This window comes from Mycteria americana, chromosome 2 (assembly GCF_035582795.1).
Source record: "Mycteria americana isolate JAX WOST 10 ecotype Jacksonville Zoo and Gardens chromosome 2, USCA_MyAme_1.0, whole genome shotgun sequence".
In the NCBI taxonomy this organism is placed as follows: Eukaryota; Metazoa; Chordata; class Aves; order Ciconiiformes; family Ciconiidae; genus Mycteria; species Mycteria americana.
This window is the reverse complement of record NC_134366.1, coordinates 43,901,214-43,920,734: the sequence shown is the minus strand read 5'-3', so window position 1 is coordinate 43,920,734 and position 19,521 is coordinate 43,901,214. Positions and strand designations below refer to the sequence as shown.

Sequence of the window (19,521 nt, the reverse complement as noted above, 5' to 3'; positions counted from 1 at the left end):
ACGATTTTCTCTGCTCGGGAGGAACTGTCGCGGAACACGAGGGAAAAAGGTCTGTCTTCTGAGATGGAGAAGACAGGTCTTCATGCAAAACTACTCACATGGATGTGCCCTCGGTCAAACCCTACTCTTAACCCTAAGGCTAACCGGTCAAGCCCAACTGAGTCAGGTGCACATTTGGAGAGCAGGAGTGGCTGCTCTCAGTAGGTAGAGGCTCACCAGTTTTGCCCAGTTTCAGAAGATGCTCTTCTGTGGTTTCTAATGGCTCTGCACTGGTCCCCCAGTGTCCTCCATTAGAGATGGACAAACAGTAGTGCTCAGGGCAGAAACAGGTAAGCAAAGAAGCAGCTTCAAGCAGGGCTTCTCAATTTCCTCCCATAGGATTGACAGTTGATGATGGTTTTAAATGTTTAATGCCCTTCATAACTGAAGTCACTGGAAATGTTTTTAAAAAGTGTCAGTAGGATCAGCTCTCCAGGCACCACATGGCACAAGGAACAGGCTTTAGGTGGTCTGAAACTGTTCTGACACAGTCCTTTGGTCACTAGGTGTCACAGACACAAACACCCCGGTAAGCCCAGCTCTTCAAGAGCGTATACTAGCAGTGGAAATGCCTCTGGAGTTTGTTACACTGAGTGTGGCCAGAAAACCAACACACACTCTTTAAGTAGGGGATTTTTTTAAGGTTTCCTCTGGAGACCTACTGGAGTTAAGTGGAAGAGACATTAAACTTCTTTCCAGATCCTAAAGCACACCTCTTCCTAAAGCTATCCTATAGCAATCCCCATGAAGTGCAGATTAATTGGGCTCAGTGCAGGACTGGAATCCATAACATCTCAGCACAGATCACTGTGCTGGCAAACGAACCTGGCTGTCAGCCAGTGAACCCTGGGCTCACAAATATAGTGTGAACCACAATGCTTTCTTTTTTAGCTGTTTCAGAAGAGGACAGTGTTATTCTACAGTGCCAGCAGACCAGGAACAAATCAGTCAATACAGAAATGAGAACGTCCCAGTGACATGGTGACCACGTATAAGTTCTTCCTAGGGACCTTGTAAAATCTGTGGATCTAAACAGTAAATACAGCTAAGGTCTTCAGTAAGCATGATTATTTCAGGTAACATGACCCATTGGAGCAAAATCTTTTTTGTCAGTCCATTTCCCAACAGACAAACACTCACATTCAAAAGACAACCACTGCAGCCAGCACCGTCATTGACAGTCTGGGGAGGAACAAAGACTAATTATTTCAATAAAGGCCAAATTATTCACTCCCGTTATAAGCATGACATTGGAGAGAATCCCAAATGCATCCAGCCGTAACGTCACCTAGCTTGCTGGATATTACAGTTGCCTCTAAGGGACCATGTTCTGTTTATTTTATTGCTCAAGGGTTTGAGCAATTGCCATTCTGAACACTCTCTTCCACACACATTCAGGCTGCCTAATACAGAACAAAGATGTCCTCTATTCTTATTCCACCTTATATTGCTGAATTACAAAGAGAATACCTCTAAACCAGGTGTGAATAGAAAAACTACTTCTCCTTGACTATGTTGCAGTGGTTGACTCCCCGTACAATTTGCTAACAGTCTCAGGAATCTGCTTCTCTTGGTGCTCCTGGCTTTTAAATCTCTTTTTTAAATTCATCTGAATCCTTCAAGTAAAGGTCATTTCCTCTCTCTCTCTCTCTCTGTTATTGAAAGAAATCAGATGTGAGAGCTATTTCTATAAACTCCACCCCCACGTACTCTGCTAAGAAAGGCATGGATTTGAGTAATTTGCCTACACTAGTATGGAAAAAGCACTGACAAAAACTGACTTGCAACCATGACAAAGGTTCTCATTCTTCTCCTTTTCCAAATAGGAGGACATAGGCGATTCTCTCATCTTCTGATCCAAAGAGTGAAAACTGGTAACTTCCCCCACTTAGTTAAATTAAGGGTATGCTCAAAATAAAAATTAAAAACAAAAATCAGAAGTTGGCTTACGGAATGTAGATCAGTTTTAGTTTTATCCAAATTAAGAAACTTATTGCATATCTTTATAAACCAGTTTCAACTTACAGGTTCTGTTCAGAAAAGCCAATGGGACAGACAGTGAGATCTAATGGACTGCACACAAGCCAGAGAGCAATACTTCCAGAATTATATTTCCAGCTCTGACAGATCCTTCAATCTCTTACTGATTCCTAAACCTTATCTCTATACAATGGAGAGAATAAAGTTAAGCTGGGATTGTGAGGAGAAAGCAATATGATTTTAATTCTTCATTTTGTACTAGAATACACCACAAAAGCATGGAAATCCTCCTATAGCTGGCAAACTTGCTGCTTCCAGACATCATCTTGTTCAGATAAACATGTGCTTCATATCTTTCGATGTACTTCATATTTAGGTAATAAACCTAGAACAAATTTTCTGATTACCACTCGTTCATCTCCTTCTGTTTCTGGAGGTCGGTCCTTCCCTACTACAGGTCCTCTGGGCTCCATCTCTTGTACTCCACATCTACCCCTATGCCTGATACTGTGTGCCTTTTCCTAGTCCCTCTGCCTGTTTTCGTCCGTGAGAGGCTTTAATGTGTCTTCATTCCTCTTCTCGTTCACACGAGGCAATGCTCCCATCTGCCCAAACTCACGCTCACTCTCCTTTCCATGCCAGATGATCTGTGGGACCCATTTCTTTTGATTCCCTCTCCCACACCAACACAAGCTCACGCATGTAACCGCCATGCACTCAGCTGAGTGAATGAGCAGGGACTTCATGGTTACCCAGTGTCCTCTCAGTCCCAGCACACCTATGGCCTTTTCTTTCCATCCAAGAGACGAGTCATTCTGTCTGTCGATATTTCAATAGACACAGCTGAGGTGAGATCTATCATTGGGATGAGTTAATCAATATAAGTGTCCAGGCATTTTTTAATGTGTGAACAAGGGCTAAAGGGCAGCACTGGGACAAGGCTGGGACAAGGCTGGCTCCAGAGGCTGTTTTCTGTGTAGTACTGCCTGCTGTCGGATGAACCAGATAGGCACTATTCCTGTTTATGCACTCTGGGCTGGGTGCAGATCAGGGTTTATTAGATCAGGACCAGCAAAGTGCAAACTCAGCTGCATTGGTCTGGCTTCCTGCACACATGCAAGGACCACAGGGCGGTCACCAAACTTACAGAAGTTGGCTGGCCTCTGGTGGATGCAATTATGGAGGTGGTTGAAGCTGGTGGTTCTGTTACCCAAATGACATCCAGTTTTCCCAAGAGCCAAGAGAATTCCCACCATTGATTTAAGATATCCCCTGAGCATTCCCAGGTAATTCAAGATAGAACTAAAAAAATTTCACATTAAATACAGACAGATGATACCACGTTGCATGTAAGTCTCCCTAGGCCATAGACACCATTCCTGGAAAAAACAGTCCTCAGGAAAAGCCAGAAATTATAATGGCTCCTTTAAAAAAAAAAATAAATAGCAGATAGAATTATTCTTTTCTGAAACTCCTGAAGAACTTATTGTCTACAAGTATTCCCTATCAAGCCCAATGTCAGCAACCCATCTGCTTTTTTTTCTTTCTTTCTTCCAACAAACTCAAAACATTATGAGAACGAACTCCTAAATTAACTCCTAGGATAACTTTTATATCTTGTTTCAGCCCAGAGCACATTTGATGGCATTCTGAACTCCAAGAAACAGTCCATTAGGCATCAAACAACAACTGATCACTGCTCATAGCAATAACATTTAACACCAAGATCCTGACAATGACAAAAAAGGGAAACTACAAAATGATATTAACTAACATATGGATGTCCAGCTATTTAACATCTGATCTGCTTTATAGCACTCTAGGAAAACTACAAGACCTACATTAAGAAATAATCTTCTCTTTTTCTATTATAGTTCTTATTTTGCATTTCTTGTGCTCTTTATGAACATAGGTCTTTTTTCAATCCTTCTTATTACTATTTGATTTCACTTCACTCTTATTAACATATTTTGCCAGAGACATCGGGCTGCAATAGCCTTATATACTACCAGTTTGGTATTCCTGTATATTAGCTGTCATACTAAAATTATTGTGCCTCCTACACAGAGGTACTGACTATAAGCAATTGATACTGGCATATTTCTTTACAGTTCAATAACTCCAGGTAGAAAATTGGTTTTCTACCAAGTTAAAATTAATCACCATTGTTACAAAAGTTGGAGTCGTGTCTACTGCCCAAACTATTGTTTGAAACTATTATACATTTTGCTTAGGTTATAAAATTGCCTTCATCCTAGTTTTTTCTGTCACTGATGCTAGCTTTAGAAATCAAATCGGAACCTGTCTTCTTCTCAAAAAAATGGGAACTAAAGGTATATTCCTAAAATGTGATATATACAGAATTATTTCTAATCTCAGATGAGCCAATCCATGCTGATTAAACTGAAGAGCCTATATGATCTTGACAGAAATATCCAGAAGGAAGTAGTCTTTTCACTACGGTCTTAGCTGTAGAAAATGCTAATTCCAGCTTCAATTTCCTGTTTCGTGAAAACTAGCTAGTGAGTTTGGGCCAACATTATTGTAGAATCTAAATCTTGAGGGTAGTTACTCTCCCCACATCGTAAGAGGTAGGGAGATTTGATTGTGTCCAGATGATGAACAGAAGCCCTGGAAGACTTGTCCAAACTCACAAAGGTACTTAAGGATCAAATGTCTTTTTGTTTCAGGTGAAATGTGATTTATATATCAAAAACAAAGGAAGATAACAATATTTATAAGTGCATATTTAAGAACTTGAACCTGAACTTCGGTAACTTGAAGTCGCAGAGAGAGCCTCCAACAGAAAAAGGATGTAGTCTAGGTCTTTCAAGTACCGTGCAAGCATGTTAGTCCATTTTTAGTGCTATTGAAGAAGTTGAAGTGGTATTTTTTCACAAGCATTGGACAAAGGCACTCCAGGAAAAGCAGTGTGATTAGGACTTTTACATGCCCTTAAAAGCACTAATTATTTCCATTCTGCAGTATTCTCCGCTATTCCAGCTGCATTTGAAACACATAGGGTTTGGCTTCTCTTTCATACCTGCACTTTTATAAAGCAAGGTTATATACATTCCAAAGTTTGGGCTATTTATTGCTTTAAAATGCTGCACACCTTCATGATTCAAACTGAAAAAATATAGCCAAAGTTGGGGGTTTTTCTTTTTCAGATAGTAAAATCTAGTGATAATGTATTATTTACACAAATTAGGAAAAGAGATAAGAGAGTGAAGATGGAAAAAAAAAAAAGAGGGGAGGAGGAAAACTTAGCAATTCGGTATACATTCTTTTCATTCGCTGATACAGCAACATCTATTTTTCACCTCAGAATAAGACAAGCATATACTGCTGAAGGACCAAAACCTACAGTGTGGAAGAAAAAGGTCTTTGGAAGCCTTTCCTCGGAAATCGTCAAAGGTAGAAATGCTCCATATAGCGCTCAAAAACTAGTAAAATGCCTCTTCCACCAATAATATTCAGATTTGGCCCTGGCTTGTTTCTAATAGAAGACCAGCACATAGCTTCAAATAGAAATATATTTAAATTTTTTTCTGACGTCAACAATCAATATAAAGCTTTACTAAGTAAAAAAGTCTGTGTTAAACAACAGATAGCAAAATTAATCTTTTTGCAAACTTATACTAGTTGTTTTTCATGCTACCTGAAAAGTCATTCACCTCCGATACACTGCCATGCTTTGCTTTTCAAAAGTCCCCTTCCTAGAACACTCCCAACCACATTTTAAAATCAGAAGAGCTTCTCATATCTTTTATGACGAAGATTTTTCTCTTTATTTCAACAAACATACTCCACCCTCCAACTGTCCTTCAAGTCTGCTTTTAACTTCATTAAAATGGAAACAATCTTGAATACAGAAAAGGAAAGACAAATTAGGTCACAAAGAATTGGGAGCGAACCTCCTGGAGCCTTTTGTACCAACTAATCTCCCGTGCCACATCTGGTCCCAAAACTCAAAAGGCTGGTCCTACAAAGGTGCCACCCAAACACTCTGACAGAGCCAAGGGACTTGGCACGGACCCCCAGCGTGGCTGTCCCACCCACGGCCCCAGCTGTCAGGCATGGTGGGAAGGGTGATGGGACAAGGCTGATCACCAGCCGCTCGTGGTTTTGCAATACACACTTCTCTTCACTACAGGCTCTCTCATGGCTTGAGAAATCATGAAATATGATCCAAAGTACACTTAGAGCTTCCATGCTAGAGAAAGGTAAACTATCATCAGCTGATAAGCAGGAAAACATGCTGACTTGCAACTAAATAGAGTCATTCCGTTAGTTAGCCTCTTGTTCAAAAGGATGCTCTATATGCCTTGAAATAATTACAGTTTAGTATACACTTACTCATAATTTTTATTATCATATTAGAAAACTATGAATTATATTTTTACTGAAAAGAAAACCTTTTGTTCAGGACTTCTTTCAAGCTTTAACTGGATGTTAATTTGAAATAATTTAGGAACTGGCAAGACATTATTTTGTAAATTCTTTAATTAGTAAAAAATGTGCTATATGTCTACGAAAGAAGCTTATGCACACTGAACTAAACTAACCTGAGTAAACTGAAATTGAGGAATATATTCTCTCTACACTTGCAGAACAAGCTATAGAAGTCCAAAATTAAATGAGGTTTATCATTAACAAACTGTTTCTAGAGACTGCCAGTAATTAACCCTAAGCAGTGGCTTGACTTCTGTAAGATTTCAGCAAACATATGCTGCTTGCATTTTTTTATAACACAACTTTTTATTAGGCTCCTTTAAATAAATGAGTTCATGTAAGTTGTCATAATTCCAATTTTTGTTTCAAATGTATTTATTTCTAAAAAGATTAGTTTAAGTAAAAATCTTTGATTCAAATCAAAAACAATATTTAAAATAATCTATTTTTACCTGACTTCCATCTCACCAGTGAGAGTTAATAACTGGGACTGAGAGATTTCTCGAACAACATTCATGTTCTTAGTGTCAATGCACATTTCAACAAGGAAACCTGATGTGATTATCAGTAGCAGCCAGGAATCACAGTCTGCAGTTTTTTGTTGAGGGGATATGTATATTCAGACAGGTGTTTTTTTAACATCCGTTGGATTGCTAAAAAGCATCACAGTTTCAATGCTTTTGATACCGTCTCCCATAACATCCTTACTGACAAACTGATGAAGTATGGACTAGATAAGCAGATAGTGAAGTGGACTGAAAACTGGCTGAACTGCTGGGCTTAAAGGATTGTGATCAGTGACATGAAGTCCAGCTGGATGCCAGACCCTAGAGGAGTACCCCAGAGATGTATTCTGGGACCAGTACTGTTTAACATCTTCATTAATAACCTAGACGATGGGATATAGTCCTCAGCAAGTTGGCTGATGATACAATACTGGGAGGAGCAGCTGATACACCAGGTGGGTGTGCTATCATCCAGAGGGACCTGGACAGGCTGGAGAAATGGGCTGACAGGTGCCTCATGGAGTCCAACAAAGGGAAATGCCAAGTCCTGCACCTGAGAAGGGATAACTCCATGCACCATTCCCCCTCAGGCTAACCAGCTGGAAAGCAGCTTGGCAGAAAAAGACCCGGTGGTCCTGATGGACCGGCTGCTCTCACAACAAAGAAGACCAAAAGCATCATGGGCTGCATTAGGAAGAGTATCAGCAGCAGGTTGTGGGAGATGATCCTTCCCCTCTACTCAGCACTGGTGAGACTCATCTGCAGTGCTGGGCTCAGTCCTGGGCTCCCCAGTGCCTGAGAAACATGGACATACTGGAGCAAGTCCAGTGAAGGGCCACAAAGATGATGAAGGAACTGGAGCATCTGACATACAAGGAGAGACTGAGAGAGCTGGGATTGTTCAGCCTGGAGAAGAGAAGGCTCCAGGCAGTCTTATCAATGTGTATGAATACCTGATGAGGGGAACGCAGAAAAGGGAGCCAGACTCTTCTCAGTAGTGTCCAGTGAAAGGATAAGAGGCAATGGCACAAATTTAAATACAGGAAATTCCATTTAAATGTAAGAAACTTCTTACAGTGAGGGTGACCAAGCACTGGCACAGGTTGCCCAGAGAGGTTGTGGAGTCTCTGTCCTTGGAGATACTCAAGACCCAGCTGGACATGGCTCTGAGCAACGTGCTCTAGCTGGCCCTGCTGTGAGCAGGGGGGCTGGACGAGGCAATCTCCAGAGGTGCCTTCCAGCCTCAGCCGCTCTGTGATCCTGCCTGGAGCATTTGGCTCTCACAAGTGTGTTGCACCACTTCAGAAGCAGGCTTCAAAATAAACATTCTACCGGCATTTCCAGGCTTTATTTATCAGACTGTAAGTAACTCCAAGCTTATGAGTCTAAATATTAAGCCTTTTTAATCCCAACTCTGGACCATTACATCTCTTGATTATTAAGATGAAGGGAGCATTATAAGGGAAAGCATTCTCTTTTACCATGTTGGTCAATTTGCCCACTTAATAGTTTAGCAACAGAGAGAGATCTATTTTCCTTTTATGTTTGCAGCTACCATAATAAAGCAGTAATTAGCAGTAAGTAGTCCCTGATCAGCTCACTGGGGCATGTGATAAAAAGAGATGACTCCAAACAAGTACATAAAAATGAAACCTATACAAACAAAATTCTAATAGACGGGGATTAAACTTTGGCTCTATTCTTTTTTTAAAAAATCTTAATTCCCTACAGGGGAATTTACTATTTACTTCTGTATCTAGGCCTGTTAAAATTATCCATAATCAAAACACCTAAAATAACTATTGTCTTATAAGCTTTCACGGTTTAAAGGTTACCTGCAGCAGATGATGAAATTGCAATGAGCTGAAGTGAGGACAAAGATCTTTTAATCATTTCAGTTTCTGTTTTATTTTTCTGTGTGACAGTATAATCTGTCTTTTCATGGCTGGTACACAAGAGTCTGCATCCAACACTCCTGGGGCCACGATCTCTGCTGTCAGAGGGTAAGGGAAGCATATCTCTCTGTCATGGTATTAATTACAGGTCTGCAGCTATGTAACAAGATCGGGTGAGTTTAGTTAGACTCTACTTCAGGTCTACAACAATGCAGCACTATCTAGTCTTCCCATATTCCACCCTGGATTACAACTACCTGAAAAATATGCTCTCCAGAAGAAACTCGCTGGATGATTTCCTCCAAATTCACAATCCTGCTGCTAGCTCTCTCCTGGAGGCTGAATTCTTTAAATCAATTCCTTATTGCATATAATTTGCAGAGAGTAATGTTGAATTTTATATTCCGCCTTCTATATTGCATACAATCCAGATCCTCATTCACTGTACTGCTACTATTAATTATCACAAGCTAAGAGGTTTGTAGGTATTTTTCCTGACAGAAAATTCCCATACTCTCTCTATTTGTATGCTTTTACATTTTCCCTTTGGTAATATATTATTTTACTTTCAGGCTTATTATTCATTAATCTATTTTGGACTGCATTGTTCTGTATGAGCTCAGCTTCTGAAAAGAGTCTTAATCATTCTCCAAGTGCATTTTTCTCATCATTCTCTTTAACTTTCTATTTATTAAAGACAGCAAATGCAAAAATTATGCTGTTCCCTATCACCATTCAGGCCATTTGTATAAATAATGAGGTTTTAGAGTACTGCTAAGCCTCGTGATAGCCCATTAGTAATCTCTTTCCAGAATGAAATTTGCTTATAGTATAGCTACTTTATATGTGCTTTATTTCAAATCTAGTGAGTTACTTTGCCTCCACTTACATGGGTGAAAGGCTAAGACTGACATTTTCAAAAAGAAAACTGGTGAAAAGTCTTTTAATAAACTAAGCCACCAATAGAGATGTCCAGCTTCACTCACATCTGCGCTATCAATCGAGGCACTACTTGGCTAAGGTGTTGACTGGTGCCAGAAGGAACAGCCAAAGTCCTTTACTTGTTCTTTGCAAGAGGCAACCTAAACCACCATCAATATGTCAGCTTTAGGTATAATTTCATTTTCCTGTTCTATTTCTTCCCCTTTCTCATCCTCAACACAAGACTCAGATTTATTTCTTGCATACGCCTTTTTTTTTTTTTTTCACTAAAAGATTCCTTGTTTTTCCAAGTTTGGCTAGTTCTATTTTTCCATTTTGGCAGAACCACCAGGGGTTTCAAGAGTCTTTTTCCTTTCTGTGTAACTATTTTTTAAATCCTCAATACCATACTTGAATATCTACCTTGCTATCTTATCCAAAACTTCAGAACAGAACAGGTTATCACCTACTAATTCTATCCCTGTGCCACATGGAAGATGTATAGGCCATGCTGTATGCATCCTTCAGTTACCGCTCCACACCATGGCTAATGAGGTAACACAGCATATGGAAATGAATAAAGCTGAAAAGAAAATGAACCACTGCCAGAAATCTTATGAACTCCTATATTATTGTCTCCTGAATGTCATCTGTGTGGAAGAATGTGCATAAGTCTATGATATTTGAAACAACTTACAATGAGGAATTATAAAAGGCAGAATTATAAATGGAACGAGTAACAAAGGGGAGCTCAGTCATAAACCTTGTATCATCACGCAGTAAGTCATCAAGTCACGATTGTGGAGTCCTAACTTGTTAGCCAGCCTCCATTTTGCATAAATGTTTCCGAGCAATTTCTCTGTCACATGCATATGAAAAATCTATTCTAATGAAGTAAAAACACAGAATGATCAATGTCTCCTCTTCTAGTCAAGAACAAAAACTTCTTTACCACTCAAAGAATAGGTCTTTTATTTATTTTTATTAAAATGAGTAAAAGAAGTTTCCTCTTTCTAAAAGAATTACTGATGTAAATGTTAGGGTGAATAAAGTTCTTACATATCAAATGAGCAATTCTCAAAGCTGAGAAAAGATCACAGTACAGACCAAGGGTGGCAGTACAGAAAATCATTGTCAGTGCCATTTTTCACAACATGCACAGCATAAGTTAAACACTTGCAAAGCACAAAGTTGCATTAGTACCGCCAAAGCCAAATGAATTTGTGAGTGCTATACGCCGTTTTTCAGTTTTCCACTCCTGAGCTGTTAATGGAACATAATTGAGATCAAAATCTGCCTCTGTTTTCTGCAAGTTTAGAGTAGGTGGCAAAATTCCATGGTAACAGGACAGTGCAGTAAAAGCTGCTTCAATAGCTCCTGCAGCCCCCAAGAGATGCCCCGTTGCTCCTTTTGTTGAGGAAACTGCAATATTACGTGAGTGATCTTTAAAAAGTCTCTTGATTGCTTGATTCTCAGCAGCATCTCCTAGAGGTGTAGAAGTTGCATGTGCATTGACATACGTTATGTCTTCAGGTTTGATCCCAGAATCTTTTATTGCTGCAGACATACACCTAAGCAAAAAAAGAAGACAGAACGCTGAATTTGCCATTATATCTTTGTCAGTAATACACATGTACTAACCAAAAGCAAAAGTACAGGATGTTTTAAAATGCTTATCAAATGTGAAAATCTGCATGACATACTTTACCAGAGATGTAAATGACAAGAGATAGATTCATCTAAATAAACACACTATCATCTACATTTGGCCACCTGAGAAAGACAGTAGTGGTGAGGCCCACTATAAAATCAGACTTGCTGCTAAAAATTCCACAGTTGGGAAAAATACAAAGAGAAAGAAAGAAGATATAACGATCTCCACAGACTACATTAATATATCAAAGACCCTTTTCAATGCAAAATTGGAAAATGTTTGGGAGAGAAATAACTACCTGAAATTATTAGAAAAATTTAGGTTCCCTCCACTGAAGTTTCTCTAGTGCAGCAATGCATTAATGTAACATTCAGTACAATGGTCCAAGAAATCTCCTTCCCATTGTAAGCGGAAAGAAGATTCCCTAGGTTTTACATTTTATTTCCCCTCATATATATAGGAAAAAAAAATTGCTCTAGCAAACAAAAATATTGAGAAATGAAAGAAAAATTCTGCAGTCGTCCTCCTTGTGAGCTTCTTTTGCATGCTCTCCAGAGGCTAGAAGATGTCAAGGAGATAGCATAAATTCCTACATATAAAATTAAATTTACTGAAAGTCACACTCTTCTACCCTGACACGGTATGTTCCATTCCGACTCCTGATGACCTGTGGACTCTGACTGCCTCTATAAAACATGCTTTTTTATGAAAACCACAGCTCCATACAGCTCCATACTGTGATTTTCTCACAGATCTCCCACAGAAAGGAGAAGATGAATCACCCATCTCTCCTTGCACACACAGCTTAATGAAGTGTCTCTGAGCAAAAGACCACCGACTCTTTTGAAATTTGTAAAACATAAGTAAATAACAGGAAGCTCAAAAAAAGATAGCACAGGCTGCTGGACAAATTTAAATGTCTCCAGTACAGCCTTCTACCCTCAGAAGCATCCAGCTTAGCTTAGGTTGGAGGCCACTGATGCTCACTGTCACTAGACAGTGAGCCAACATTCAGGCAAAAAAGATTACTGATCAACCACGAGGGAAACAGATACGGGCATTTAATTTAGTTAAATACGTCAGCTGCAAGGAACATATTTACTTAAGGAGATAACAGATTAATTAGTAGAACAAAGTTTATAGCCACACTTCTGAGTCTGGCCTTGCCTCTCCTTTCCTGCAGGTTTATTCCAACATATGTATTAGTCTGCAACTGAAGTAGGTATTAGAAGATGCCAAAAAATATATTCCCCTGAAATGTTTTGACGTGGCAAATAAAATTCCTACAGAAAAGTAAAAGAAGCATATACATTTCAGATTTAATCCATACACCACTGCAGTAATGAAATACTGGTTTGAAGACTGTATTAAAATGTATTATCTCATCTCAAGGGTGGAAAGGCTCAACATTCTGGAGATACCAAGATTAACTTTCAACTTCTTCCCACTGTGAATTTAATTTATATGCTACTGCAATCATAAAATATACAAAAATTCTGTTACAATATATTGCCATATCATCTCAAGGGTAAACAAGTCTGAAAATCTGAGATAAGACACTCCTGATTACTCAACTCACACCTAAGTCTGTAGAACAATTAAATATGAATCAAATAGCATAGAGGGAAACCTGGTATATTACACTTCTTGAAAAATCTGTTAACTCAATAAAGATGCAAACACAGCTTTACAATACCATGCAGAAGTTTGATCTATTTGTGCAGTGATATATTGAATTTTGTTATTAAATATTCACATACATTCAGAATAATGCAAACTAAATCTTTACTAAAGATTCCAGTGTCAGTAATAGTATTCAGCCTACACAAAGCTCACAAGCTTGCACATGTAATTTAAGTGACAATTTAATTAGGTCAATGATAAAGATTCGATGAGTATCATCTACTTGTGAGCTGGTTTTGATGAGATTAACAATGATGAAGCTTTACCATTTCACTAAACAGTACTAAAGTGTATTTCTACTATGCCCCTCCACCAACACTCTTAGCTGCATCAGAATGAAGTATTTAAACATGACTGTAGCACCAACATATGATCTAAATACTTTCCCTATGAAAACCTGAAGTCTTTTCTAAATAAGAAGAGTCACAATAAATGCTAATTACTCGTACGATAATTATTCTAACAGTGGAGGATAACATTCTAACATTCTAACTTGGAGGATATCTAACAGATCCTCCAAGTGCTCTACAGCTTTCATCACTTGGGATTTCTTTAGGAACGCTATTCCCCTTTCAGACCACAACAAATAACACAACCTGCTTTTGCAGTAGGGTCTCTCCTCAGGTGAAGGAGAACCTGAAAAGGTTCTATAGTACCACAAAAATCTTAAAAAAGAGGTTTCCATTGAGGCTTATTTGTGTGAACAGCTGTAGGCACCAAATGCAAAATATTTTCACATAGAGGAAGTTTTCGTAACTCTATGCAAAAAGGCTGATTCTAGCAAGAACTGGCCTTCACCTTGTTACTAAAAAAAGAAAATTGGGGCAAAACCTTACCAGAGGCTCTTTCATTTTTCAGATTAAGTTTTCAGGCTTTGGAATATTAATTCAAGATTGAACAGTCACTTCTCTAGGAAAAGCATACAGTTAACAGAAACAAATGTACCCGCTATAATTAACATATGAAGTAGCCATCATAATCAACATACAGTTCTTACCTGAATGCACCATCTCCCTCTGGATTAGGTGCTGTTATGTGGCAAGCATCACCAGACAGTCCGTAACCTAAAATTTCTGCATAGATCCTAGCACCTCTTTGTACAGCGTGTCCATACTCTTCCAAGACCAGCACAGCAGCACCCTCTCCCATTACAAACCCTTCTCTCTGCGAATCAAACGGTCGACATGCCATTTTAGGCCTTGAGTTAAAACTCGTGCTGAGGGCCCGAGCTCTTGCAAATCCAGCCAAGGACAAAGGACTAATGCAAGCCTCAGTCCCTCCAGCCAGCATGACATCAGCATCACCAGTGGCAATAAATCTAAAGGAGTCTCCAACAGCATGTGCGCCTGTGGTACAAGCAGTTGACACAGCATGGTTCGGCCCTTTCAGTTGGTATCTAATGCTGATATGACCTGCTGCCATATTGACCAAAATCTTTGGGACAAAGAACGGGCTGACCTTGTTATAACCCTTTGTTTTAAATAAAGTGGCTGTATCAGAAATCTCTTCCAGCGGAACCATTCCCATCCCAATTGCCACACCGGCACTTAAGCGATCCTGTTCAGACTGGGGAGACCAGCCGGAGTCCTTCATTGCTAGCTCTGCTGCACCAATGGCCATCACAGTGGCAGAACTCATGGATTTGATCTCTGACTTTGACACAAAGCTTTCTTCACTGAACTGACCCTCCTTGTTTCCCCTTGGCACACAAGCAGCGACTTTACACGGGATGCCTGCATATTCTTCCCCATCTAGCGATGCAATCCCACTGTCTCCTTGGAGAAGGCGCTTCCACACAAACTGAGTCCCCACACCAAGAGGGGACACTAAACCAAGACCTGTAACAACTACTTTCCTTCGACATGCAGGCAGTGACTTGCTGAAAGCTCTTCTGTGGTTTCGCAAATGCAGATTTAAATTCAGACTCCGGAGATGAAGATTTGCAATCTTTAATAGATCCCGTGAGCACTGTGAGAACATGGTGGAAATCAATCACTTCAAGCACATTCCTGTAACTGAGGGAAAAAAAGACGCAAACACAACAATAAAGCAGCCAATGTGAAAAACGTTCCAAGTACGCTAAATTAATAACCTGCTTTTTACATGACAGCCTATTTTCAACCCTGCAGAAAGGGATGTAGTTTCCGTGTCTGTAATCAGGAATAGTACGTTATGGCAGACAGGGCATAGAAACACATTCACTTTGTGAATGCCTCTAGTGGGCTCCTCTAGCGTAAGCTGCTAATGAATATGACTTTGCACCACTGCGGACTGCAAGGCACTCGGTTTTGCTGCAAAACTCCACCCGGGGCTTCAACCACCAGCTGGCTGGAGATATCAACAATGAGCATTAACAGCTTCATTCTTCTAAGAGAGAAAGTGTGTGTTCACCTGAAAGTGTATGTCCTACCATTACCACGTGAAGGATGTTGTCACCTCAACCTTTATGTCAGGCAGAATGGCCTGGGAAAACTCAGAACAGGAGTCAATAAATTCTTCCTGGTTCTGTCACCAAGGCAATTACATATCTTGGTCAAGACTCCCCATCTTTCCACCTCCACCTACCCTTTACCAGCCTTGGGGTATTTAGACTGTCAGGGGACAGCACCTCAAGTGCATTTGAGCAAGATGCACCACAACAGCACCTTCAAAGACTTGTAAAATGAACAAAAAAGCATTTTGGATTGCAAGCATTTCACACTTATGGGTAGACCATCACTTATTATGATGTTTAATTTTGTAATCTAATAGAAATAACCATAAAAATAAACTACGTACTCTAAAAACAATCTTCTGACAGAAAACGCTTTTCACAACAAAGTGTCATAGCCCTTACAGCACATCCTGAGATCTGGCTACAAACTGTTCAATTGTTGGCCAGAAGCCATGAAACACACAGCCTGCAGATTTCCCAGCTCCCTTGAAGGTAACACTGCCAGACCCCACGTATTGTGAGATTTGTCAAGTGACAGCAGAAGGCCGCTGGCAAGCACAAGTACTTCAGGCGGGACAAGAGGACCACGCCAAGCAGTAACGCCGCAGCGCTGCGCCGTAGCCCCTCTCTCACGCCTTGCCCCAGCCACCCCCAGGTGGGGAGCTGGTCTGACCGCACGCATCCGGCACGCTGGAGCAGGGCAGAGGCTGCAGCACAGCTCTGCCAACACCTACCATACAGGCTTCAACGGGTCGCCTGCTTGTCGCCTCACAGAGAGGGCACCGTGGCATCGCCAGGTCTTGGGTAAAATATAGGGAGCTATACGGGGACCGTGCATGGCCAGGGGGCTAACGCACTCCTGCTTAAATACACAGACCTGCTCTTTCCTGTGGCAGCACAAGTACACAGCAGCGTTGTTAAAAAATAAAATGCTAAAACCAGCATTTACTAATGCACACTTTTTTTTAAAGGAGACCGCCTTAAATCCTGACACAAATTAGTCATTTTAATTGTTTTGAGCCAGTTAGCCTGCATTTTATAAAAAGAGTGGGGAGTTAAATGCAGAGGTCTTTAAAGCAGTGTGTGCCTAACATCACACACAGCTTCTAATCAAATGCCGTTAAGCGGGCTGAGATAATTAGGAGGCCTAGTCTGACCCTAGCAATGCTACGTTACCTACTGCATGCGCTGAAGAGAGAAATAAACGGGGGGTTAATTTCTCCTCGCGAACAAGAGCCTGTCGGACGTCACCGGGTGTTTAAAGGGCATTAACTACTTCTAATGTTTAAACCGGAAGCTCAAACCGCAGAGAAGGGCCCTGATGCCACGGGACTCCCCTGCGCCCACCCGACTTTGGGCCGCAGCCCCTGCAGCCGCCCCTCCCGGCGCCGCCATTGCCGTCCCGCCCAGCTCCGCTAGGGGCAGCCTCTCCCGCGGCCCCGCCGCCGCCAGCGGGGGGAGCCCGCCCCTCCCGGCAGGGGCTGGAGAGCCCCCGCCTCCCCCCGTCCTAGCCCTCAGCGGTACCTCCGCCGGCCGCGCTCCCCCCCACTCCGCGGTGGTTGGTTCTGCCTCTCTCTCCCGTTCCCACGGCGCGGGACCGCACCACCCGGCACAAACGGGGCGGGGGGGAGCACGCGACGGCTTTGTGGCCGATCCCCGATGTCACGATTGGTGAGGAGCGGCGCGAACGAATCGGTAACTCGGCGTTGGACTGCGCGGCCCGCCGCCGCTTCCCGCTCCCGGCGCGCGGAGGAGGGCGGCGGCGGCGGCCCGGCCTGTTCCCGGGTTCGCCGACGCGGATGGGTCGGGAGTGCGGCCGCGTAGGCAGCACCGGCAACTGGAAAAGGCAAGGAAATCACTTCCTTCCCCAAGGCACGCATTTAAAAACCGCAAAGGAAGAGTAAGAAGCCTAACCCCCCCCCAAACAAACCCACGGTCTCAGTGGAATAATACTCAAGAGGGTAATGCTACGGTCATGAGGGAAACCTTGTTGTTTCCCATCCGTTTCCTTAATGCTGCGTGTGTGCTGCACTGAGCAGGTAGGAAACGTCAAAACTCCTGCGGTAAACCGTACGCGGTCATGTAATTCAAGGCCGTCACACACACACAAAGGAGGAGCTCTTCAGGACCGTGCAGTCCCTTCCAGGCCCATTTTATATTCCACCTTAACTAATTCCTTGGCACAGTTTTCCTGCCTGTGCTTTGTTCCCTTGCTCTCGTCCCAATCCCCATCTGATCCCTGTTCTGCTGCCTGCACACCTCGGATCGCCATCCTTCACCAGCTCCCAGCTTTGCTGTCGCATTCTTGGATAAAGTGTGCTCCTCCACACACAGGCTGAAATACTGGTAGAGAAGACAGAGGTAAACAAAGACAAGTTGATCGCTGACTTTACAGGAGTGTCTTGAAAATACGTGTGCAAATACACCAAGAGCACCAATACACAAAAGTAAACTATTTGTTGTTGCTGCTTCCAGATGCAGAAACCGTAGTGCATGATCTGAACTGAGACAAACTACTAGCTATGCCTGAGATGGCATGTAGGAACAATTAAGTTTTCAGTTAAGAAAAACAGTGGCACCATTCTTCACACACATGAACTCCAGGAGCTATGATGGCAGAGTAGAAAATGTGTGCCAAAGTCTCATCAGCAAAGACTTGAAGCACCTACTGCAGGAAAAAGAAAAAAAAGACCACCACAGATGCCAAAAAGGAGGGAAATGCAGTATTTAATAAAGAAAAAAGAAACACTTGTGTAGATTTTTTTTTATGAAGAGTCTGGATTTAATTTCCCTTTAGAAATAATGTTCCTTGGACATTTAAGGTGTTAGTCATTTGTTGGAAGTTGGTTTTCTAATTTTTTCACACTGCTTTGCTGTGAGCACTTCCAAAGCATTATTTACAAATGCTATACTTACATGCATTATGTACTTATGTTACACGTATAGCACTATAGTTAATCTTTAAATTTGAGAGGGCATCCAACATTAACAGTCACATGCCTACATGAAAAGCATGGAAAGGAAGTTAAAAGCTGAAGCAGCAGCCAAGGAACATGGCATCATCTTAGATTAAAATTTTATTACTTTGGTACCAATTCCGTGATCTTGAGGGCTGAATTACTGACTTTTAAAGTATGCTGGTAGGAATAATAACTGTAATCTCAGCAAAAGTTAATTACCTTGGGTTAAATCTCAGCTTTTGTAAGGGACAGGTACCATCTTCTTACAAAATTACAGAAGCTGAGCAGAGTGACCTGCCAGAAGCAGACTGCAGAGCTAGAGCATAACGTCAGCCAATAATCACAAGCCAGCCTGAACTTTAAAGACCTCTTTTACTTGGAACTTTTCAAATCTTGCATTCTTAAGAAAGCAAAGCCTCACAGACCTTTTTGCCCAAGATTCTTCATGGCAGTTCTTGCACTGACAGCATAAACCAGACGTCTAGAAAAAGCAAGAGACAGAGCTACCTTTTATTCTTCGTTATTTGGACAGACTTTGGGTAGGGCTGGACGAGGTGCCACGGCGGGGGCGCGTAGCTGCAGTAGCATTCCTATCCTTGTCACCTGGGTGAGGCTGAAAGTGCGGCACCGACAGAGAGGGCAAGCAAACACGGCGGGTGCAAAAGGGGATTTATGTCCTTTTATGACGTTACGGCCTACCGAGGGAGCTCCTGAGAGCCCCGCGTGATGACCAGGAGGCCTAGCTGTACAAGCGGGTCAGGGTATCGATTGCAACGTGGTTAAAATCGTCAGGATAAAGTATTTTAGCAGCTCTGGTAACCTCACCGACTTCAGACGGGGCAGCGCGGCCGGGCGCAGGACACGACCCCCGCGCTGGGCCTTTAAGGCCCCCCCCGCCCCCGCGGGAGCGGGGTCTGAGGGCAGTGACCGCACTGCTCCGGCTGCGCATGCGTGCTGCGGCGCCCTCCTGGCGCAGCGCTGGGTGCTAGCGGCG

The 19,521-nt window shown here is 41.9% G+C and overlaps 1 protein-coding gene across 5 annotated transcripts; it reads right to left on the bottom strand.

Moving 5' to 3' along the window:
• Positions 1–10,631: 10,631 nt before the first annotated feature.
• Positions 10,632–19,503, bottom strand: OXSM (3-oxoacyl-ACP synthase, mitochondrial). 5 transcript variants are annotated; one of them, XM_075493178.1, is made up of 4 exons: positions 17,092–17,910; positions 16,302–16,454; positions 14,131–15,148; positions 10,632–11,367 (listed from the first exon to the last, which is right to left on the bottom strand). In XM_075493178.1, exons 3-4 carry the CDS (start codon positions 15,111–15,113, stop codon positions 10,965–10,967), a joined length of 1,386 nt encoding a protein of 461 aa, XP_075349293.1. In that variant the 5' UTR covers positions 15,114–15,148; positions 16,302–16,454; positions 17,092–17,910; the 3' UTR covers positions 10,632–10,964. The 5 variants fall into 5 exon arrangements, with proteins under 5 accessions (XP_075349293.1, XP_075349295.1, XP_075349294.1 ...); XM_075493176.1 differs by having other exon boundaries at positions 10,633–11,367; positions 15,970–16,454; XM_075493177.1 differs by lacking the exon at positions 16,302–16,454 and adding an exon at positions 15,970–16,115 and having other exon boundaries at positions 10,633–11,367.
• Between the last annotated feature and the right edge of the window lie 18 nt (positions 19,504–19,521).

Excerpts from the sequence above, each read along its gene's own strand:
- OXSM (XM_075493180.1), bottom strand. The coding sequence starts at position 15,113 with ATGTTCTCACAGTGCTCACGGGATCTATTAAAGATTGCAAATCTTCAT. Across the intron at positions 11,368-14,130 it reads GAGGGAGATGGTGCATTCAG|GTGTATGTCTGCAGCAATAA; the intron begins GTAAGAACTGTA and ends TTTTTTGCTTAG.